The sequence below is a fragment of the Calidris pugnax genome, unplaced genomic scaffold (assembly GCF_001431845.1).
Source record: "Calidris pugnax isolate Ruff unplaced genomic scaffold, ASM143184v1 scaffold178, whole genome shotgun sequence".
NCBI classification, from domain to species: domain Eukaryota; kingdom Metazoa; phylum Chordata; class Aves; order Charadriiformes; family Scolopacidae; genus Calidris; species Calidris pugnax.
The window spans coordinates 3,478,173-3,502,530 of record NW_015090986.1 but is presented as its reverse complement, the minus strand read 5'-3'; the positions used below and the strand labels follow the sequence as shown (position 1 = coordinate 3,502,530).

General features: G+C 35.3%; 1 protein-coding gene across 1 annotated transcript in view; it reads left to right on the top strand.

Annotated features, from left to right (window-relative positions):
• The window catches only part of PTPRD (protein tyrosine phosphatase, receptor type, D), a 1,328,567-nt gene extending 1,304,526 nt beyond the window's left edge, over positions 1-24,041 (top strand). The window contains exons 38-44 of the mRNA XM_014953943.1: positions 5,341-5,626; positions 6,115-6,293; positions 7,517-7,643; positions 8,623-8,748; positions 13,216-13,370; positions 17,513-17,648; positions 20,045-24,041. Coding sequence (XP_014809429.1) covers positions 5,341-5,626; positions 6,115-6,293; positions 7,517-7,643; positions 8,623-8,748; positions 13,216-13,370; positions 17,513-17,648; positions 20,045-20,113 — 1,078 coding nt within the window. The 3' untranslated portion in view covers positions 20,114-24,041. The remainder of the gene's footprint in view (positions 1-5,340; positions 5,627-6,114; positions 6,294-7,516; positions 7,644-8,622; positions 8,749-13,215; positions 13,371-17,512; positions 17,649-20,044) is intronic.
• The last annotated feature ends 317 nt before the right edge of the window (positions 24,042-24,358 follow it).

Genomic DNA, 24,358 nt, shown 5'->3' with positions numbered 1-24,358 from the left:
ATTGCTTTGAAGATACATAGGAGTTCTTCTGCATTTCTGTAAAGTGCTGGCTCATGACAGACATGAATTTAAAGTCTAGTGAGAGGATTTGAACTGCTGAAATGGAATGTCCTTGTTAGAAGTGTCTCTTAAAACATTTTTCTTTTGTTTAGTTGAACGTGACTAATGTTACATTTTTACCCTGCATGGAAAACTCAACTTTAAAAATTATGTTAATAAAGTTACTCCCTGTTATTCCCTCTATCTCTTTGAGAAATTTTGTGGAGTTTTGATTTTGTATGTTTTAATATTTGACAGTTTGTTTGGTTTTGTTCGTGATAGAGTCTGATAAGACAGCTTCTTCTACCTTATCTCTCCAGAGCTAAATTTAGGATTACATGAAAAACGTATTTTATTTCTGAACATTATTACACTTCTGCAATTGCATATTTAAAAAATGGACTTAAGTCTGGGACAGTTGTTTTTGAAGAATTTATGGTAATGGTAGAATTCTGAGAATGTAGAGGCTGAAAGGAAAATCTTCATAAAGCAGAATAAAGGAAGAAATATCTAGGGCTAGCTTTTCATTTGTGACCCTGCTATGCTTTTGCCTGCTATCTATGAAAACTCTGGGAGCTCTTGACTGAGCTTTATCTACTTGTAGTGAAGTCTCCTGTTTCCTGATATTTTTTTCCCTCTTGTTCATTTTAAGAAGTTTTTATGACGTCAGTGACAAATATGGTTGCATCCATGCATAGCGTAGAGATTAAGAAAATGCAGTGGCTAAAGTCTTTTGCTTGGTGAAGCATTACACCTAAAAAATATGTAATATACCATACTTGATTGCTGGTATCCAACCATAACCAAATGAGGAGAGGAGAGGAGAGGAGAGGAGAGGAGAGGAGAGGAGAGTCATTGAGCACTTGCAGATCAATTATCAAAAGTCTCTTATAAGCCTGCACAGGAATTCTTGAAGCAGTTCAGTATCTCTTCTAAATTGAAATTTAAGTTTACCTCTTTCAACAAGGTCTTTGTGCTATTTCAGTCAGATGTATCTCTTCAAAAGGATTTTCAATGGTTTTCTGCTGATTCTTCGATAGAGGGGTGGTTTTCAACTATGTTCTAATTTCCTAACAGAAAAAGGAGAAAATAATCTAACTATTGCCCTTGTCAGGACTACTACAGAATTTCTGTAGGATTGGAGTCTAATTAATCATATCAAGTTCTTCAGTAAAATTCAGGCATTTTTATATGATTGCCATATCACAAGCATTTTTATCTACTTTCAGTTCATAAATGCAAGCTTTATTCAGTCTGAAACTGTAATATTCAGTAAAATTTTCCCCTGATATGAGTCAAAGATGTCCTAAATGATTTTTGATCCATATTTTACTGTCTTTGCTTCCAATTAAATGATCTGTGAATACTGGCAATTACACTGCATTCCTTTGCCAAATCACTGAAGTATCAGTAAAGGATCATCGTTTAAACAGCTACAAATTAATCACAAAAGCCAACCTTTAACACATCCATACAGCGATTTTAATGTGAAATGGCCCTCTTATGCCTCTTAATTTTTCTTTTTGTGAATTGCAGCTGTATTGCATCACAGGACATTAAACATGTTTCAGCTCATGGGACTGAGTCAGGCATGTTTTTAGAAATTAAAAACAAATGTTGTAATAGGATAAATGATAATATTTGAAGCAATAACACTTTCTTATAGGCATGTCTATTTAATAGATTGCTTAGGTTTTAAAAGTAACAGTATCTTTCAATAGCTGAAGTGATGGAATATTTTTTTTTAAATTCTAAGTTTGACAGTAATACCGAAAGAAGCAAGAGATTCAACAAGTGTAGAATTAATTTGTGAAATTATTCTCATTAGCTGAATTATTATCTTTAGAAGAAAGTAGATACGATTTTTTTTTTTGATGTTCCAGTGGCATATTAGTGAGTATTCGAACTGCATGGCTTCCCAGCAGTGTATGGGTACCATATTAAGAACTCGGTATGAACACAGAAGAGAAGGAGGAACAAGGGATAAAGATAGGATAGTTTCTTTTGCTTATATAGGAAGCTATTGGATTTTGGAGTTAGAAGGTATGTGGGGGCAAAGAGGAAGGAAGGCAAAATATTCATAGCATTGGTTTCATTTTTACCTGGAAACCAGGGTAGTCTGGTAGACGCATGGCTTATTTATAATTGGCAGAGTTGGAATGTCCTGGACATGTTAAGGTATGGAAATATCATGCTGGATAAAATTGGTGAATAATTTTAGCTCCTCTAGCCTTACCACTAAAATGTTGGTGCATAGTAATGGGCTTTGATCTGGTGTCACGATCTTCACAACCTCTGCATAAACCTGTGAACTAGGAAATACCTTTTGTGGTACAGTATGCTAATAACTATTCCTCTTCGAGTTTGCTCATGGGAAGAGTAAGTATATAAATGATAATACAAGACGTGAAGAGAAAAAATGAAAACTGCTTGTTCCAGCTGAAAGTGCAAGCTTTTATCTGGGTTGAAATTTGGCAGTTGTGGTCTGTAGGTACCAGTGAACCTTTTAATGTTTGATCTGAAAAATGACATATCCAGTTATAAACAGGGTGCCAGAACATTAATTCATTAATACATGATAGGAAAGATAACCATATTCTAAGCTTCTGAGAGCATCTGCACTGTCAAACCTTCTTATTTCTCACTTTGTCAGCAGCTGTTAGGCTAATAAAACCTGAATGCAAAAAGGAAGCATTTAAGGAATGGTTTAAAGCTTTTTATAAACCTGTCTGACATACAATTGTGTGCTACTTGTAGTGAATTCTTTCCAATCCAAAAAAAAAAAACAAAACACAATAATGAGACAATTTTTTTAGTTTTTCTCCATTTCTGACCAACATTAAGGTCACTAAGGTTTCCTGGAATGCAAAGCTTCTATTATACAAAGTAAATGAACTCCCATTTAGCTAGGACAGCCATTGTTTCACTAGTCTGTATATTTCCTTTCTCTACAACTCCCATTGATCAATAGCATTGATTGGTAAGTTTTCTTAAGCTCAGTATATTGATTAATTCTTGTCAGAGTGGCATCTAAGAAAGTTAGGATTGATGCATTCAGTCTGTTAGCAGAAGTCCTCAGCTGCTTGAAGGGGATCTGATTCTGGGAAGAGTAACTGGTGGCAAGAACACGTGATTAACAATATATAAATATGGAATCTTAGAAACAAAAGTTACCTCGTGTGAGTTTAAAACGTCTTTCTGCTCTGTACTTCTTTCTGATTTGGTGGTAAATAAATGCAGTTTGGTGGTAACTGGCAAAGATTCTTAAAGCATCATCCAAGAAATAAAGGCTTAACCCTCATTATTGGTTTCAGGATGGACTTATGATATTTAATATCTCATGAAAATATAGAACTGTGAGAAGATCTTGGTTTTTATATAACTGTCCTCTAGAAGCTGGGTTGTAATTTTTATTTCTTTCTATCTCTTTTCAAACAATAGCAGTTTGTTGTGTTCTTAAATATCCTTAACTCAGATAATGTCAGTGTCTTGAGGGTCAATAAACTACTTGTTGCTTACTATACTACCTACTGCATTTCATGTCACTAACTGAAAACAGTTAAACATTTAGAAGGCCAGCAACTAGCATTCATTGTCACAGACAAGATGTGATCCCAGATATAAAAATGATACAAAACCCCCATATATATAATACATGTGCTTTATATAGCTATAGATATGCAAATAGTTGAAACAAAACTTCATCACGTACAGTCATAATACATGGCTATAAAAAGACAGTCATCCATCTGAAGATTTGATTGAGTACTGCTGATGTCCAAACATCTCCATAAAATAATTCCTTTAGAGACTTTAGGAAATAGGACCTCATTTGGCACAGAAGTTGCATATTCAGACCTTCTGTATATTTTCTGGTCTTCTGTATTCTATAGTCTCTGTTATATTCCTTCTATATCATTCCAATTCAGTTATGCCAAATCTGTAATAAAGGATCATGTATACCTAACAGTAATCACATCAAGGTGAGAACTGTAAATCTCCTTTTCCTCTCCTGATTGCATAACATTGTCTTAAAGAGTTGGTAAAGGTAATCCATGCATGTAACACACAACAGCTTTAAGACAGGGAGGGAATGACTGATAATCTCTGAAAGTCTGGCATATTTTGACAGCAGCTAACATAAAAATAATCTGCTGTTATGTAGACCTATTACTGAGACAGGTTTAATTCTTTTAGATTGAACTGAATATTTCATGATCAAGGTTTATTCCTATGCCAAGCTCACAGCTGACCCATGTCGTGTTCTGCCCTCAAGTTGCACCAATGAGAGGAAAGCAACTCCCTAGATCAGAGTTGTTCCTGAGGAATCCCTTACTGTGCAGAGCTGAGAAGTAGTAGTTTCTTTGGCCTCAAAAGGGTTGATGTGACTTTACTTCAGCTCCTGCCAAAGACCAACAACTGACTTCACTCAGAACATGTGAGGAAGCACTAACTTTGCCTCTGCATGAAAAATATTACTCACCCAGTCTGGACATTAATTCAATGCTGTAATTTCAGACTTTGTCTTTAAGCATATTTTAGTCCTTTTGTAATCCATCCTTTAAAATAATGTAATGATGGAGCATCTTGGTCCAGGATCTGGCCATTCTGGATGTTTCTTATATTTTCCTAGAGAAGGAAGGCAGACATTGAAGTGGGCAGCTGGGGATTTCCCCAGCCTGCAGCTATCACTTCTAGCTAGGCATGGCTTTGCATCACAAAGAATAACAGTATGTATGTCCAGGCTAAGTGAAAGAGCAAAGGACAGAAAAACTGTGTTAGTAGGAGCCTCATTGACACAGTTAGGAGAGGAATAGACAGTTTATCTCCAAAGCATGATAGAAATAGGTAAGACATATTTTCTGTAACATTATTGTTTGCCAATAAATTTACCTGTGGAAAGAGAATAACAACAACAGCGTTTAGTGAGTTAGCAATCACGCTACAAATAAAGCTTGAATTCTTAGAGGATTCATCATCTCCAGTAATTTCCATTTTTAAGAACATATATTTCTAGAGCATGTTGCAATATGTTTTATTTCTATTACAGTCAAGTCTGAAACTGCAAGATGCAAAGATCTCATATAAAAGCATTGCACGTTCTCAATTGCTTTTAATGGGTGTTAAAGGAGTTTACTTATTTCAGGGCACCAACCTCTTTCATAAAAACTGATGTTCAAATTCAGAAAAATGTGCTATTCAAATCAGTGTTATGAGACTTTAAAACTTGAATGCCATAAAAGTAAGCACAATGCATGGAATAGTCCTTCATGTTTTCCCTCCTATGTTCATTTTTTTTAGTGCTGGAGTCGGCAGGACTGGCTGTTTCATTGTGATAGATGCCATGTTAGAGAGAATAAAGCATGAAAAGACTGTAGATATTTATGGCCACGTAACTCTAATGAGAGCGCAGAGGAATTACATGGTTCAAACTGAGGACCAATACATCTTTATCCACGATGCACTGCTGGAAGCAGTGACGTGTGGAAATACCGAAGTGCCAGCCAGAAACCTGTATGCATATATCCAGAAGCTGACACAGATAGAAACGGGCGAGAATGTCACAGGAATGGAACTGGAGTTTAAGGTACTTGGATTTTATGTCGTGGGGAACCAAAACCAGATGGTGTAACACTTAATGTTGCTCTGATCTCTATCCATTGTTTCTAGTAATCAAAAAATAAGACATTGGCAGGCTAAAATTTTAAATTAGGAAGGCAATCCTTTGGAAAATGTAAAATTCTATCTTCAATTAGTGATCAGACAAGAACCATTCAGTGAGGACAGTTTAAGCCTGCTGTTCCTTTATTGTTTCAATAGCTTGAAATATGTATTTGTGTAACTGTTTAATTCTCAAATTTGTCCATACACATTAATGGAGCAGACGTTAAACTTTTATACAATATTAAAAGAATCTTTACAGATATTCATTCAAAAATGCAATAGAATATGGAAAAATAAGAATCTGAAATGTAAATTATTCATTAATGGGTAATGAGCAGAGATCATCAAATCTGATAGTGTCATTTGTTTTTGTTATACCTGCGCTTAATTATTTTAATTTATTTTCAACAGCGTCTTGCTAGCTCTAAGGCTCACACTTCAAGATTCATCAGTGCCAATCTTCCATGTAATAAATTCAAAAATCGCCTTGTCAATATTATGCCATATGAGTCTACAAGGGTATGCTTGCAGCCAATCCGAGGAGTAGAAGGCTCTGATTATATTAATGCCAGTTTCATTGATGGATACAGGTACTAATGTTAATGTGTTGTCATTTGGACTGTTTTAAAAGTTTACAAGATTATTTTTGTAGTTGTATTGAAAATAACAAAATTTAGTATTGAAATTTAATATTAAAATTTAATATTGTTTATTATCTGTGCATGCCATGTTTGATTGGGTGGTTCTTTAAATATTAACAAAAGGTTTAAATATTCATCCATAGGAAAATTCTGTAAATGACATAGAGTCTTAAACATTTTATTTTTACCTCCCTTTAAACCTTGAGTAAGTTTTACCTGGTGAAAGTTACTGAGCTTTTAAGCACATTAATGATTCACAACTATTCTGCTTAAAAGCTACATAGAAATAACATACAGGAGATATACGCTCTGTGTCAAGGTGATAACCTATGATCTTGGAACATAGATTAAGACTAGACCTAGCCCACAAAAGCATTTTATACATAAGCAGTTGTGTAGCCCACCAGCATCTTTATGACAACACGGGGCAATACACTCTCAGCTGACTTAAGCAACTGGTAGAAAAAGGCATGAAGGACAACTGGTATAGTTTCCCTAAGGCAGTTTAGCTGTACCTGAGTATCTGTATCCACACAGATCATTTTCTGAGCCTCTGCTCATAATTGGAAACAACCTCTATCTCCACTGTTAACCCAAAAAAAGTGTTTCTGTTGATTGAAAGGAGCAAGAGCAACATGAATTGGTCATCATCTTATAAAGCTGCTGAGCCAGAAGCTTTTAACAGCTTGGTGGTAGCTTCCACTAGTAGGATATTTAGGTCTGGAAATGTAATGCACTCCATTCCTGAATTTTCTTCCTGCCTTACTTGTGCAGAAGGCATCAGACTGTTGAAAAGGAGTTAATAAAGAAACTGCTTGATGCTATAATTCCTAAAGTTAATAGATTGTTAGACAGTTATTTCTACAAAATGAACCAGCACAACTAAGTGTTTCTTAAGTGCTTTTTACAGCACACAAAATTGAGCTATTAGCTGCATTAAAATTTAAATAATAATGATAAAGACACACATCATAATATTAACAGAGTGATTTCCCTCTCAAAGTTCTAAAAATAAAAAAACATAGTTTGAATAAACAATCACAGTAAGTTTTTAATGTGCTTATTAATAACACTATATATTTTTTTCCTCTAGATAGTGTTTACTTAAAACAGAACATTTGAATCAGTTCACTTTTTTATTAAAATATTTTCTTAACTTACTTTTTTTATAGACAACAAAAAGCTTACATAGCTACACAGGGTCCTTTAGCAGAAACAACTGAAGACTTCTGGAGAATGCTCTGGGAGCATAATTCTACAATTGTGGTCATGCTCACTAAGCTACGAGAAATGGGCAGAGTAAGTACTGCTGTAATATTCCTTTACTAAAATGTTAGTTATAATAATTTTTTATTAACTTATTTAATTGTTATAGGAAAGTCTAAAGATAAAGATCAGGATTTGGGTTACTTCTGCTTTTGTAATATTGGTGGCATAGTTATTCACCATGTGTAAGGTTTTTCAATCTGTAGGTGTGTTGCAATTGACAAGCTAGACATGGCATTATGTTGTGGGAACACTGAGATTCAGCAACTGAGTTTGCCTGTTGACATTCTGAAGTACACAGAGAGAGCATTGCTGTCTATCCAAAAATGAAAATTTCTTATTTGGAAACTTCACTTTTCCAGTGTCTGTTTTAACAAAAAAGTGCAGTAGTTTTGAGATCTCAATGTCTTCTATGTGTTCATAGTGCTGAACTTTCAAGTTTCAGCACCCAGTTTGCATCCTAAACTCATTCAAGCACTGCTTTGTGAAATGGATAGAATGAAGCAGTTTACTTTTTGGACAGGATTACATCAAGATAAAACGGGTATGTGATAAGTGAAATCTGAGTCAGCCCATGTATCTGAGGAATAGAGATGATTCAGGGTATGGCTCGTGGATGCAGAAGTAGATTCTTGACTGAGACCGGGAGGACTTCTTTCAGCAGGGAAGAAGAAAGAACACTGAAGGTGGCCTCAAGATTTCAATTGTATTCTGTATTGAAAATTAGGCTCAGGATAGCTCTTGTCACTGATAAATAATAGAACTGAGCAGAAGTTTAAATGAGTTCAGAGATACAATGACCAGAGAGAACCCATTTGCAATGCAGTATTGAAGATAATTTTTTATTCTAGGTATGGAACTCTATGTTCACAGCAAGACAAACACTTCTTTTTCCTGTCACTAATGACACTTTCCATGAGTATTACACTTATCTGAGTTAAAATGGTTCTATACCATTTCATGGTAGTGGTCTTGAGTAACCGGAAATGTATTTTGCTTTGTTATTTTGTAGGAAAAATGCCACCAGTACTGGCCTGCAGAGCGCTCAGCCAGATATCAGTATTTTGTGGTAGATCCAATGGCAGAGTACAACATGCCACAGTATATTCTGAGGGAATTCAAGGTTACAGATGCAAGGGTAAGTTAACATAGCATTATGCTAGTCCACATAAGTTTAAAAGAAAATATCATTTTCCTTCTTTTCCTCTTCTTTTTTTTTTAATTGTTATTATTATTAGAAAAACACTAGGGGTGTAATTTCTACAAGCAGTAAACAAAAAATAGATAAAGTTATTCTTAACGGAATGGGATCTTTGTGTAAGAACCGTTTACTTCATTCAGATCTAATATCTGGGCAGCACAACTTTGTAAAGGTCTGAATAACTATTTTTACCACAAAACATTGTTGTTTTTTATCACCTAAAAATGTATGATTTGAGGACCATTCTCCCTTTTTTCCTCATTTCCCCCTTGATCATTTGTGTGGGCAATTTTTGTCACTTACAGCTGTAAATACGTTTTTTTCACCAGCCTTTAGCCTGAGGGAGTATGAAAATTAATACACTGAGCTTTAAAAACTGCAAAGCAAATAACATTCGTAAAAAAAGCTTTACAAGCTTTACACATTGTAATTTAATTTTTTGCATAGCATATTTTCAGCACTCCTATATATCTGCAGAGTAAATACATGCAGATGTGACCCTAGCATCCTCATTTTCATACTGCATTTCTTATCTGAATTTCAGTCCAAAACTGAGCACTGATACAAGATCAAATGAATATAAACTTTAAATATATATGTGGCATTTCTTAGACGTTTTGATTTCTAGCATTTTAGTCTGCATAGCAGGAAAAATTACTGACAGCCTCCATTTCTGTAAGCGCTGTAGAATACTACTTTTCAGGCAAAATAGCAGGAGGTACTGTCCAGGAATAACATGAGTGATTATTCAGAATTGCCAGTCAGCATCCAAAATATTAGACTTTCTCACAGTTAGCAAGACAGCTTCTTTTAATGTTAGCTTCAACTAAAATTAGGTGCTACTGACAATTAGCTGGGCAGTATTGTCACTAACCAAGTCAGCATATGAATATTTTAATTTGGCAAATGACACGTGTGTGTTTGGAATCTAATGAGGATCACATGACTCATAGCTTCTTTAACCTATTTGTGCTTAAAAAAACTGGAGAAGAGCAGGCTCATAACTTCAGTCTTCAACCACACTTGTAAACATAGACAGGCAAAGCCAATTTTGCCACAACTGTGCTGATAGTTTTCATAGATCACCTATTAAAGATCTCTTAAATCTCAAGCTGGAAGAGTCTTATGCGACAGAGTTCACCAAGCTCAGATCACAAAATAACAATGATAACAAAAGCCACATACATGGTTGAAGTGTCTACAAACAGTATGTATTTCCAAAAAGTTCTTTCAAGAGTTTATCATGAACTAGGATATTTATGAAAGTCTGTTTACTATATCTAACAAACAAGTAAAAAGTCTGAAAGGGTCAAATAACTTAATTTTTTAGAAGTAGTTTTATTGGACTTGATAGTAACACACCTGTTTTTAAAAGTGCCAAGCATAGGTGCTCATTGGCAGTCCTGTTGTGACATTTTACCATCACATCATTGCTTTTCAAATTTTAAAAATCTCTTTATGTTGATGGTCCAAATTTTGTCAAACAATGCACTGACAAGCTCACAGGGCCATCTTAAATTTTGTAGATGTGCTGGGAAACTGTAGTTCCTTCCAAATTTACTGAAAGTGATGGGTACTACTTACCAAAATATGCATTATAATTTTCCTGTAGTTAGGCTTTTATGGTTGTCATACTGAGTAATTGAGATCATCTAACTAAATTGTTGTATTGTATTTTTGAGTACAATTTGAGTACAATTGAAGAGTAAATGCTGCAGTGGTTGTAACCAACCTCTCTGCCTCTTACCTCCAAAGCCATCTGTAATGTTAGAGTACCATTTGTGCTCTGGTAGATCCAAGCCAGCCAATTATTCTCGAGGGACAAGAAAAGAAGCACACTGCCTTTGTAGGTGTCAGCAGCAAGTATGTGTGTAGAACTGTTATTTCTGAAACTGAGCTGTGAATTGTTGTAAGGTGAAATTGACCTCTGTAAGTCTTTCAATATACTACTTCAGACTGCTTTTATACTCACTTTCTCTGTAAACTCCAGAGGTCAATACGATGGGGCAGTGTCATTTAAGGCTAAACTATTAGTGATGGCTGTAAGAGCATATTATAAATTCTACAGCCTTATCAAAAGACAATTGAATATCCCCTGTGAGGAGCAAGAAGAAATCCAAACAGTCAGTCGATCAATAGGATGATACGTTAAAAGCCCTCTGCTCCACATAGGGATCTGGAAGTTCACATTTTGATAACTAACTGTGCAAACTGTCACAATATTTGAAAGTAAAGATTTTAATAAAATTTGGCATTTGTATTGGGACTGCTGTTGGCAAGCATCTTCTTAAAAGAAAGCAGCACTGCTTATAATGTCAGTAGCAGAGGGAACTGTGTAAGAAATTGCAGTTCAGTTCCCAATATGCTTTAATGCTAGTCTAACATCAGACTAACTAATTTTACTTCGATACTAATATTAGCATTAAATAGCAGGAGATGCTGCTATTAAAACTAGAGAAGAACAGTCTCCATAGACTTGCACTGGATTACTGAGTTTTTATGATCATGAAATACACCAATACAGTTATTTTAGACACAAATGAAAAGCAAGTATTTTGCCCTCAAGTCTATTTTGCATATGGAAATTTGTGGTCTTTCCAATGAGAGCCTAGATTTAAGTAAAGCATCATCTTTCTCATCTTTTCTACCCCTAAAAAGTTACTGTTATTCTAGCATAATTCCTATCAGGGTCAGAAATTGCTGAAGATCTTCCATCTCCTTAACCAGTATGTTGCAAGTGGTTCAGACTTAAGGTTTTCTTTCTTTAATTTAGAAGAATGGTAGGTTATTTTCTCTTCTTGATTAATTAATCTCATGTGCCTAAGGCTATCTGAAGGATGCAATTTCATTATGTCTTCTTCAGGGAAAATGGGATCACAGAGACCATTATGAGAGAAGTCTGCATTAACAGAATGCCATTTTAGTAGGAAATATTTAGTTATTTGTGTTGATGCCCACAAGAAATAAAACAGGGTAAATGTTTTTTAACAGTTGTTTTTTTTTTAAGTGGGCAAAAAAAATCCGCAGATATAGACTACTAAATACATGATACTACTAAATACAGCCACAGTTGTGTATGTGTGTCCTCGCATGGAGCAGTGGCTGGCACACACACCTCTTGTGTTTTCTTTTCTCACCTGAGACATGGGGGTCTCCCATGTTACATGGAGGGTACCCCACAGTACCAGAGGAAACATAAAAGCAAAGTATTGGTTTTTCCCTTGGTTATTATTTAAATCACTTCTATTTCATTTCAAAGGTCTCTAATAGCTGAGTGCTTGACAGGGGTGGGGGGATAGAAAAAGATTGTTCTTTGCCTCCAGCATAACTTGTTGCTTTTTGGGGCAGTCTCCTAGACTAATTTCCATTTTTCACTTAGAAGAGGACCATTTTGAAATCATGGCATGGTGGGTGCTTAGGAAACAACATATCCAGAGGCACATCAGTACATATCAGTAGCTCATGTACCCATGCTTTTATGCCCATATTTTTAAGCGTTTCAGCTGTGCAGATTGACAGTGTCAAAATCATCAAAAACAATGTTTGAAAATTCAGAACAAATTTACTTCATCCATTTATATTTTTTCTGTTTATGTGTCCTGACGATTTACACATTAAATAGACACATAGCAGAATTTGGCATTTAATACTTCCAATGGCTTCATTCTAAAAATAACTATCCCATGGTATTCTGTAGTTTTAAACAATCCTGTTACTATTTCTAACCAAAGGGAATAGCTTCAGCCAACTTTTTTGAGAGAGGAAGCTTTGCTTCTTGATTTTTTGACAGAGTCCAAGCTGTTAGTGAATGAAATTACGATGACTGAAGAGACATTTATGGTTTGTTCAACAACTGGCTTGTCTTGATGCATCTTCTTCCAGGCAAATCTCCCCCTCATAAAAAGCACCACACTATTAAAGATATCACCTGAAAAGAGGGCAATGACTAAGCAGCTCTTACCAGTGAAGATATTCCTGCAGTAGATGAACATATCTATGAAACAGAAAGTCATATTGGATGACCTTACTCTTCCTGTTCTATATTTAAAGGAATTTACAGTCCGCAGGATTCAAAACTTAAACTTACAAAAAAATTTTATAAGCTGGTGAGATTATTATGGCTTTAGCCTCAGACATGCTTTTTTGCACAGGCAGAATGTCAGACAGCTCTGCTTTCCGATGCGGAAGGGAAACTATGCAATGTTGTTAAGAAATGTGCACTTCTGGGCCAATGTGTCCAAAAGCACTAGCCAGTACTGCGACTGAAAGAGTCTTCATAAAGTGATCTTAGCCCACCTCTTCTCAATATAGTTGTTTTGTGATTGTCTTTCTGGTTGTTGACTGATTGACTTCCAACCACTGTAACATGCTTTTGGGGTACATTGTTTGTGTCTTTTGTTAAAGGATGGCCAGTCCCGAACAGTGAGGCAGTTCCAGTTCACTGACTGGCCAGAACAAGGAGTGCCAAAGTCTGGAGAAGGATTTATTGACTTTATAGGCCAAGTGCACAAAACAAAAGAGCAGTTTGGTCAGGATGGACCAATTTCTGTGCATTGCAGGTAAGTAAGCAAAGCCTCAAAACGACTCATATGCAGATTTGTTTTTTTCTGAAGTTGATTGCTGATTGCAATGTAAATGTAAATTTCATAAGTGAACTGCCAGGAAATATAATCAAATAGAACATCTGAAAAGGAATATATAAGACTGTTTTACGAAGTGGGAACTGTTCTGTGATATCCCACTTACACAGAAAAGGTTCTTCTGGAATACGTGGAGGCAAATGATTTTTATTTCACTTTAAAATGTCTCTAATGCAATCTGGGCAATGCTACATACAGCTGCAGGAATAGCCTTATCACAGCCTGCCAGATCTGATAATTTTTTCCACTGGTAATTAAAAGTGAAGCTGTTGCATTGCCTGGAATTATTTGCTGTAACCAAGGTAGTTACACCTCAGTAGCACATTAGTAGTAATCAAGATGAGACAAATAAAAATGGTAGTTATCTCAAGAAAGGGAATGGAATAGAAAGCGCCTGTCAAAAAATTATTGAGGTTTAAATTGGTGAGTTCTAACTTTAGAATGTAGTGCCTATTTTTTTATGTGATGACTTCCCTTAGTTCTTTTACCATTGATATGCAGATGAAAACAACTTGTAGGTTGTGTAGGAATAATCCATGGAGGGCTTTTGTAATATTCTTGTATTTTTTAATTTATTTTCTTTACGGCATTCTAGAGTCTATAGCAGATGGCCAAAAATAATATCTTTATCTTTTATCTCTTATTTAATAAATTGTTTTCTATAAATTCCATTAGGATTTTAGATACTCATTTTTGCAACATTAAATTATTTTTTTGCTAGATTAAATGTTATTATTTATATAACAGAGATGCAAAATTCTGATACAGGTTCCAAGTCCTTCCTGCAAGCCAAGTAATACCCCAATACTAGCATGAAGACAAAATGAACAAGTTTACTAGAGCATATGAATGTACGGAGGGAGAAACATTCTTGTCCTTCCGAAATGAGGAGCAACCAGAAGTTGTTAAAATACCAGTGTGTTTTGACAGAGTTCTTTATGCTCCCCTAATCTGAAAGACTGACAAAATAAATGTGTTTGGCTATTTGAATCCTACTTCTTTTGGGTGCCTAAAAATTTTTATGACCTGCTAGGGAGAACAGCATTGCAGAGCAGTGTTTGGGATTCATTTAGCAAGGGAAAATGAAGGACAACCATGATAAAAACAAGCCTTATTCTTCCTGACATTAATGAGTTTTGAGAGCAGAGGAGTAATAAGCAATATTTATGCCTTTATGCAGACATACATAAGAAAGAAAAGAGATGTTTTTCTTCTAAGTTCTTTGTACCATGCAAACTTGTCTACTTGTGACTGCAATGAAATACTGCTTGCAGTAGGTTATGCATCCCTTCCAAATGGGTATGATCTTTCATGCTGAAGTTATGGAGATTTCTACCACTGACTTTGGTAGAAAGTCAAATCCAGTATAGTTCATCATGGTTAGGTCATTAAAGGTCTTATCATCGTTGTAATGACAGTTTAGACATTGGTAATGCTAATCACCATTATCAGAGTTAGTCAATTTACAAGAATAGGAATTGTTCCCAGCAAATCAGTAAGCTTATTTATTTATTTCAGGAAGCACAAGATCCTGAGTACCTGCACTTTCCTAGTATTTGTGTAATTATTGTAGTAATGCCTCCAGTTTGTACCATGATGAGTTTTTAAGGATTTCTCTTGTACAGAGAAAATTCTTTAAATGACAGACTCTCCTAGTGCCGCATCCCTGTGGTTTCCTTCCCACTCTAAACGTTTTTCACAGGTTTGCTTTCCCTTTTACACAGTAAACCACTGTCATCCACAATTTTAAAATGTTCTTCTCTGCCTTTTTTACAGATAGATTAGCATGTTACAATTTAAAAATTTATAACATGATCAGGCAGCTAATTAAAAAATAGTTAAAAGAGCAAAGGACTGTTCAGCTTCAAGGAAGATTTTTGCCTCAAGCAATTTTAGATATTTATAGTCTTGTTATTTTAGCTTTTATTTGAAGAATAAGGAAGACCACCATTTCGAAGAATGCATTCAAGATGTATTTTGACCAACAAACTCTTCTCTCTTACAAAAACATCAATACTCCCTTATGGGTCAATAAAGTATCCTAACTTTGGTTTCTAATTGTTCAAACCTTGGTGAATCATACTACATCATGAAGTAGTCCTGTCACCATTTCTTAAACTCAGAATTCTTTAAAACCTGTCACATTGCTTTGTTAAATGCTGCAGTATGAGCTGATAATTAAAATGCCACTATTACTGATACAGATTTCCGTCATTCTTAAGCACCTTCTAATGCGAATTGTTACAATGTTAAAATAGGCTTGCCACTTTCGGGGAAACAGGGTCAGTTTCCTATAGACTTTCCCAAAATATTACTCTTGATGGATAGTTAGGATTTGCAAGTTTTGAGATCTTTCTGTATTAGTCTGTCTTTCTCAGTAAGTACCTTCTCCAGATACTTTTTAATTTCTTAAGAATGCAATACAACAAACTAATTCCCTCCTATTGCTAAATTAAAGAGTTCTGAGTAGGTTTTTTTTTAATTAATAAAGATTGGGTTAATGCATGAGGCTAGAACTCCTCACAAGTATTTAGAAAATCATAGTTTTTTGTTCATATCTTTAAATGATTGAGCAGGAGCAAGGAGAATGGAAAATGCTAATCTGCCTTAGTGACCAGTGCCTGGTCACTTTCTGGACTATTTGGTTTAAGTAACACTGTTGTCAGCTCTATAAAGTCCAAGCAGGTTCCAAAGCTATATTTTGAGGATATTTTCAGCATGTTTCTTAAGTTTTAGCTTTCTAATTTACCTCATCATAGAAAGGAGACCTTACACTCCAGTTGCTCTGTACATCCAGGACCGTTGTCATCAGGTATAGGTAAACCAGCACTGAGAGCATGATATTTTGTCAAGTTGTTTCTCAATTGTCCTTTTGCTTCAGCTCTCCAGAGGCACACAGGTTGCACAAAATGGCCAAATGCAGTTGCATATATTTAGTAGCCCTAAAAGGGCACTGATCTAGACCAAACACTAAAATACCATTGTGCAATTTGGACACTTGATTTCTGCACTAGCGTTGTGAATTCACTGGATCTCTTTCATAGTCCATATCAACATTCAGAGTTCTTCAGTGTTTCCATGTTGTTCATTTTCTTCCACTCTCCTGTCTGGTGAATAGGTGTCATAAATCTCCAGCTTCCCAAGTTTACTTGACTGGAGAAAACCTGGTGAAATTATTAACATTAACAGTGAAATGATGGGGTGCTTAATCTCCACCCATTCAAGTTCATGCTTGGAAAATCTTTTTTATGTGTAGTTACCTGTCTCTATGTCCAAGAATCATCCTCACTAGAAAGTGATTGTTTAACTTTAATAACTGACAACTATTGGCTCTGTTGATTACAGAAGTTTCTATCTGGGGTTTCTTGGGGGTTTTAATTAATAACAGAAACCCAAGACAAAGCAAAGAGCAACCTATACATTCAAAGACGACATTTCAGACCGATATAGAGAGACATGGTGCACATATATCAGTATTGGAAAGCTAAAGATCCAGACTGCCAGACTTGAATAAAAGCTGTGTCTTAAGGTTTTTGTGTATTTTTCACTTAAGTTGTAGCATGTATGAACAATTTAAATATATTAGTTGAAAATCCACTGACTATCTCTAACTCAGAGTAGAAGGTAAACTAACACGCTATGCGCAAAACAGGGCATATACATAAGTGAGCTAAAGTAAAGCAAGCAGTAAAATACGTTTTGGCATCTTTTTCTCTTCTCAATTTCAGCATAGGTCATTGGCAACAAATACTGTCATTTTCCTTCACCATGCACTGATTACTGTATATCTGGATGAACAAACCAAGTCACTTTGCAGTGGAGACTGGAGAGTCAGGAAGTACTTAGTAGCATGTTAAGTTTGCTTGAGCGCAATTATTCTTCCAAATGCAATGTGGTAATTTCCTGTGGAATTTTGCTTAGTGAGCCTTTCCTTCTGTAGAAGTCTGTACCCATATGGTGTGCTGTAACCACAGATAATTTGTCAGCCAATTCTTTCAGCATTAACTGTCAATTAACGTTCCTTTTTTTCTTTCTTATTTTTTTTTCTTTTATTGCAACAGTGCGGGTGTTGGAAGGACTGGAGTATTCATAACCCTGAGTATTGTGTTAGAAAGAATGAGATATGAAGGTGTTGTAGATATCTTCCAGACTGTCAAAATGTTAAGGACACAGCGGCCAGCCATGGTACAGACAGAGGTAAGCAAAACAGGCTCCATATGCAATGGTGATCGAAAAGAAAGAGTATTTCCACAGCCAAATATTGCACAGAGACTGTATGAAATGTACTTACATTTATATCTGAAGTCATATAGTGGCTATATCACTGCAGTGTAAACTCTGCCATAAAAGTACTGCAAGGACTATTTCCTGTTACAGCAATAGATGCTGCAGGTTGGGGAATAAAAAAATTATTTCAGTAGTAGATCCTAAATTATGGCAGTTGAAGAAAACCATTTTCCAAGAAACATTACTGGTTAATTGAAACTTTGTTTCCTGACCAAAATGTCTGGCAATAAAGAAGGAGGCAAGTTATTTCTGAGGGTGAATCCACTGATTTTTTTTGTTCCGGGATCAAAGTGTTGTTCGTGGCTTCAAACTGACACTGTATTATTTACATGGTTTTCTTGACTTTGTGTCACCAAGCAAGTGGTGTTTGGCCTGTTTCAGGCCTGTTTGGCCTGACAAGCATAATGTATATTCAGCATTCAGGAAGACTATATTGTAAATATTTTCTGTGCCAGCTAGAGTGCCACAGAGAAATAAGAAAAGGGATAACCATTATCAACTGATTTCCTGGGCCTGACTGGAACTGTGCCATGTCATAAAGAATACTTCAACATTTTCAGTTGTGCTTAGTTCCTACTTAAATTTCTGAACAAAGCCAGAGCCTATAGGGTAGGAGAACAAAGCAAAAGAGCAAGGGAAGGGAAACATTTTAGATCATACATTTATTTAGTATAATTTGATTGACACTGGCCTTTAAATTATGGTCTGTGAAATCTAAAGTGGTTCCCCAGAGTTTGCCATTTTCCACACAAAAATCAAACCAGACAATAAAAGCTCGATAGTCTTATTTTTAAGAAGGCAACTTCATAAAAACGTATATGAAAAATAAAGATACTTGTTTTTAATCTTATCAGTTAGCCAAGCAAATCACTTTGACCAAACTGAAGAGTTAATTCCATTTCTTTTTCATTACCATCATTCTTCTGGATAAGCAAAATGAAAAATGCCTTTCTGTCATTTTGATTCCAAAAAATAACTACAGTACACAGAAAAACTATGCTTCCTGGAGCCTACCTGACAAATACAGAGTAGAGTTATGCAATATATTCTCCCTCCTCATATTTTGACTTATTTCATGTATATTGCCCTTCATCCCCCCTGCTGGAAGTAGAAGTGTTTCGTACTCATTTCTTTCAGGATCCTGTGGAAAACAAATTTCTCATTCAGTAGTATTAACTGCCAGGAAATGTAATCCTTATTCGACAAAGCACTTGAATTCCATGTGGACCACACATACACTTAAAATTTATACATATGTCTAATGCATTCTCCCACTGTTCCAACAGGAAGTAGAAGGGAGCTATTAACGATCACACCACTACGTTGAGGCAAATATATGACGAGTTTTCTGGTCTCCAAAAGAAATTTGATGGTGATCTGAACAAGTATAACCTGTGTGGGGTTACCACATAGCACTATCAGATAAATAAGCAGATATTTTAGATGGCTTTCAGAAGCAATTTATCTTTTCTTTTTATTTTTATTTTTTAACATTTAAACCCTGAGTGGCAGTTGCAAATGGGTACACAGATGCGCCATTTTAGTGTAAATGTGCAATATGACATAAATGTGCAAAAGGACTGCTGTGGGGGGGTGACATTAACATGCAATGCCAAATGCTGGATTCACCAGAGGTAAAAGCAAATCTCTCACCACACTGAACTTCTCCCTGCTTCCAGGTGTAGGTTGAAATGAAATCTGTTTCATGTTAATAAGGTGCTTTAGCTGCATATTTCTCTCTTAGGCCCTTTTTTTGCCACAGGCTGAGATAACTTCACATCTTCATCAAAGCCTATATTACTGAAAGGTTTGGATTCCCTTTGCTTCCTTAACATGATTTTTAACCTGGTGGTTTTCCATACAGCATTCCATATTAAGGCTGTGATGGATTTTGTCACTTAGTGTGTTGTATTTGCTGTAGAGTTAATTGGATATTTTACTAATTATTTTCAAATACGTGAGGGGAAAGCATCTTAGCATGCTCCCGTAAGAGGAAAGCTTTATGCTGATTTTGTATTAATCCAGAGTAACAAATGGTCAATAGGTAGGTATATATGCTCTGCACAAAAAAAGAAGCTGCATTCTCTGGAAAATTTTATTACATAAAATGAGTGTCTATCTTCATCTGTTGTGTCTCAGACTGGATTTCTGTTGATGTCAGCACAAGATAATTTTCCTGAACTGCAGATGCCTCTGTGGTACATTTGTCTGTAGCCAAAAAGTATTCCCTCTTAGTTGAAAGAAAATAGGAACCAACCAACAAGATGGCTTTTTGATGCTTTTGTTTTCTATCTTTCTTTCTCCAGGATCAATACCAATTCTGCTATCGAGCCGCACTGGAATATCTGGGCAGCTTTGATCACTATGCAACATAAAAACCCATCGTGGATTTTTATTGCAGGCCCTTTAAGATCCAGAGAGCCGCTTCTGAGCCATACAATGTGCTTTAGAAGTACTTCTTAACTCTTAGCTAAGGAGCAATTATTGGGGATATATAAAATAAAAAACAAAAGAACAAAACTAATGGGGATACATAAAACAACAACAACAACAACAACAAACAACAACAACAAACTATTCCATGTGGACCAAGAATTCACAGTTTAATAACCTAACCATAATAAAAGAACCCTGACCACTGAGGCGTCTGAAGGATCTCATTTACAGATACCTCAAGGGTTTGACATTGGTTGAAGTTAAAAGGAAGAGGAAAATAATCATAAAGAATGATCTCTTGTTCAGGATTTCATGCTTTTGCAAAGAGGAATTTTGAGAGAACTGCGTTTCAGTGCAAGATGTTTGTTAAACTATTTGGTCCTGGCTTCTCAAATAAAGCAGACTCTCGACTTCAACATCACCCCTTCCCATCATACTGCTCATCATAACACTTTAGGGAAAATGTGGGAATGATTAAAAAGGAAGTCCTTGATTTAGTTTTTTAGTATTGTAAAGATACTGCTGACCTGTGCTTCATTTTTAACTGTGTAAACTTTTTTCCTTTTTTTAACAAGAGTTTATCAATCATTGAAGTGAATTAAAGAAAAGGTTGCATAACTGGTAATCTTTTTGTTTAAAAACTGTAGATTTTTTTTAAGCTGTAGAACTGTTATCTGTAATATTGTGCTGTAGAAATGTTAAATAATTTCAAAATTTGCACATTTTTGTGCAGTCCTATATTTATCTACAGTACCACCGTCTTGTTAGATACTACTCTTGCAATTTTGTTTGTTTTCTTTTTCTTTAAGAAAATATCCATTGTAATCAGTTAAATCAAAATGGGGCTTTTTTGGTTTCTTTTGGAATCAACAGGGAGGCGCAAAGTATAAAGACGCTGCTAACACACACACGCATGCACACATATGCACATGCACACCCACACCCTCGCTCTCTGTCTATATATATATTAGTATATGTACATATTACTGTCTACCCTCGTCTAACTCTCTGATTGGTAACAGAGATGCAGATGGGTAGATATTCACACACCTACACATAAATATATATCAATTCTTCCATATCTGGACTTATCAAAGCATTGGGAAAGTTTTCCAGCATACTACAATTACATTAGACTACTATTTGATCATCTCTGCATTTCCAAGGTCCATAACCTTCTATTGCAAAGGGAAGTGAGGAATGCACATCATTGATATTTGAACGTCATGTCTATCTCAAATAATATTTCTATCCACATTGCCACTTGAACACACACACACACACGCACACACACACATGCACACACGCACAAAGTATGTGATTTAGGCTTCCAGTGAAGTTCAATATTTGTAACACTATAGTGCAATAAGAAATCATATTATTAAATGTAGGAAGTGTGCATGTGGGAAAGGTCAGTGCATATCCCTTTAGGAGGGGAGAATGTTGTAATATACTAGGTATTAAGATGTTTTAAAATTGTATTCTATAGTATACTGTCTATAGTGTGCGCTATATAATTTACATTACCGTATGCAACAGGGCAAAGCCAAACACACATTGCTCTGTGAAATCAAACATTTTGTGGCATACAGCATTGTTTTGGGATGCTGGGTTTTATTTTAATTTTACATTTAGAGTGCCTTATATTTGCTGCCTATTTTGAATAGCATTTCTTTAAGTTAGCCTTCATTTGTATTTAGTTCAGTTTGTTCATGTCTCTGTTATTATTTTCAAACATTTTAATACATGTAACAGACAATTTTGAAAAATATGCATTTCCAGTTTCTAATCAACTATGGATGGTAATAAATGATAACCCAAAACATGTAGGTAGTCAAGGCCCTTTATCTTTCCATATTTCCAATAACCGACCAGCCCACAAATTAAAAATCTATTTCTCGTTGGCTTTTCAAACCTATGGCGTCACTGATTATAGTGTTATCATTGCAGAGATGTAGCAGTACACTAGCAGCAGCTGACGTTAGCAGTGCTCATGCATCTTTTTTTTTTTATTTATTTTGGACCAAGTCCTGGACATTCGATTTTGTCAACGGAGTACTAAAGTCAAACCATTGCTTTCAGTGGGAGGGTTCATGTAAGGCTGGCAAGACTGAGCCCACAGGGTATATTTGAGAGTGACACTAGATTTTCTTCCTGGAAACAAAGAAATTTCTGTAAACAGCACAAAGTACTTTTTGAGACTCTTAGTAGGATGCCATTTACATTGATCCTGGTTTCCATCATGCCTTCTACCATTGTCAGTGCATGAGTATTACTGGAGTTCTTTCTTGAGGTTTCAAATAGGAGCAGTGGTATGACTTGTCAATGTGACCTCAACTTTTTTTCTTCTTCCACTTTACCCACTACTAGCAGAAAGAAAAAATATGAAAGACCAAACTCTAGCAAGCATTGTATTTGAGCACTTTTGTAAAGAAAACAAAAAACAAACAAAAAAAATTATATAAATATATATATATATATATATATATATGGAATAGGAGGCTACCTCAGAATGAGATTCTATAACTTGCATCTGAACCAGAGAAGAATGTGCACTATGTTTCTTTTTTCTTCTTCTTTCTTGATTTGTATATTAAAATAATTATTGAAGTGCCAGGTTAGTGGTGTGGTCATGTTCTTCAACTCAAATGAAGAGGATCAGAAAAACACTATAATCAAAAAAAAGCATCATTTTGAAAACATAGGCTAGGGAAAGATTCTTACACACTGGTTCTGTAAAAGGATCAGAGCATTCTCCCTAGCAGATTGTCTTGCAAGCTCCGAAGAAAGTGAGGGAATAAAAAAAAGAAAGCAGAGCCAATTTGTGAGGAAAACTGTTGTATAACTAAATACTCCTTTTAGTTTTTATGTTTCTTAAGATAACTGTTAGCATCATTGATGTGCATTCCACTTTCTGTACTCTTATATGCAGTCATTCTACAGTTAAATTAAATTGTGAGCATCTTTCTCTACATGCATCATACATTTCCAAGCTTAAAATTGGTTTCATCAGCATAACCAGTACGGTGCTATTATTTATGTTTGTATGTGTAGTTATGTCTAATTTTGTAATTAGTTGCAATGGGAAAAAAAACAACAAAAGATATAAAAATGATTTTTACAGAAGTTTAATTTAGCTGTTTTTAAAAAAAATTATTTGAGTGCTTAGATAGTATGGAGGATGGCTGGGAGAAGGAGTGGCCCTCTAGGGAGATTTGCACTTTCTATATATACCTTTGTACTATGCACTGCCCTATTGATTCTACACCCAATAATATTATAACTTGAACCCATCTGTAAGAAACTGCTTATAAAATCCACTTGTGTGTATTTAAATGACACAGAACATGTAAAAAGGAAAAAAAAAAGTTTGCAATGACTAAAAAAAAGCAACTGCTTTTTTTTTCCTTTTATTCTCTCTTTTTTTCTTTATTTTTCATTTTTTTATTATTTTCTTTTCCTTTTTTCCTTTTTTTTTTTTTTTTTTTTTTTTTTTTTTTCTTGGTGCCCTGATACTCCACAGATATCAGAAGGCTGCAGGTCTCATCATAACCATCTGTTACGTGGCTTTGCCATTCAAGCTTGGAGTGTCTTTACAAAGAAAATAAAAATTGTGTTCTTTGCTCTTGTTTTGGATGCATAGACTGAAAAATTTAAAAAATTACCTTGTAAAATGGCTTGTTAAAAAAGATACAATTACCTCTAATTAGTAGTACGCGTAAATGTTTTACAGAATGAAAGGCGTGCTTTTTATTTTCTTACTTCGTTACATTGGTGGCGAAAGAAAGTCTGTATGAAAATCAGTTCTTTGCTGACACAAGTTCCATTTGTTACAAATGAATTCTAATAAAATGTCAGTGTTATGCAGCCCTGGTCTTCTTTCTTAAGCAGCACTTTTGAAATCAAAACTTGTTTCGTCCCTCTTGGTGATAAAGGAGTTTAATTGGAACTACAAAGCAGTCATTAATCTTCTTAACTAGCAGCTGGACAGTGGAAAATGCATTCTTAGGTTAGCAAATATATATCATCTTTAGCAGCAAATTTTGAGCCAGCATAGGCAAACTCTTTGGCATAAGTCTCCGTAGCTTCATGAATTTAATTGAAATTATCAGACTCCACATGCCTCAGGAGTTCCCCTTTGTGCTTTAGAAGTGTATCATTACACGGGAAAAATAGACTTCTGT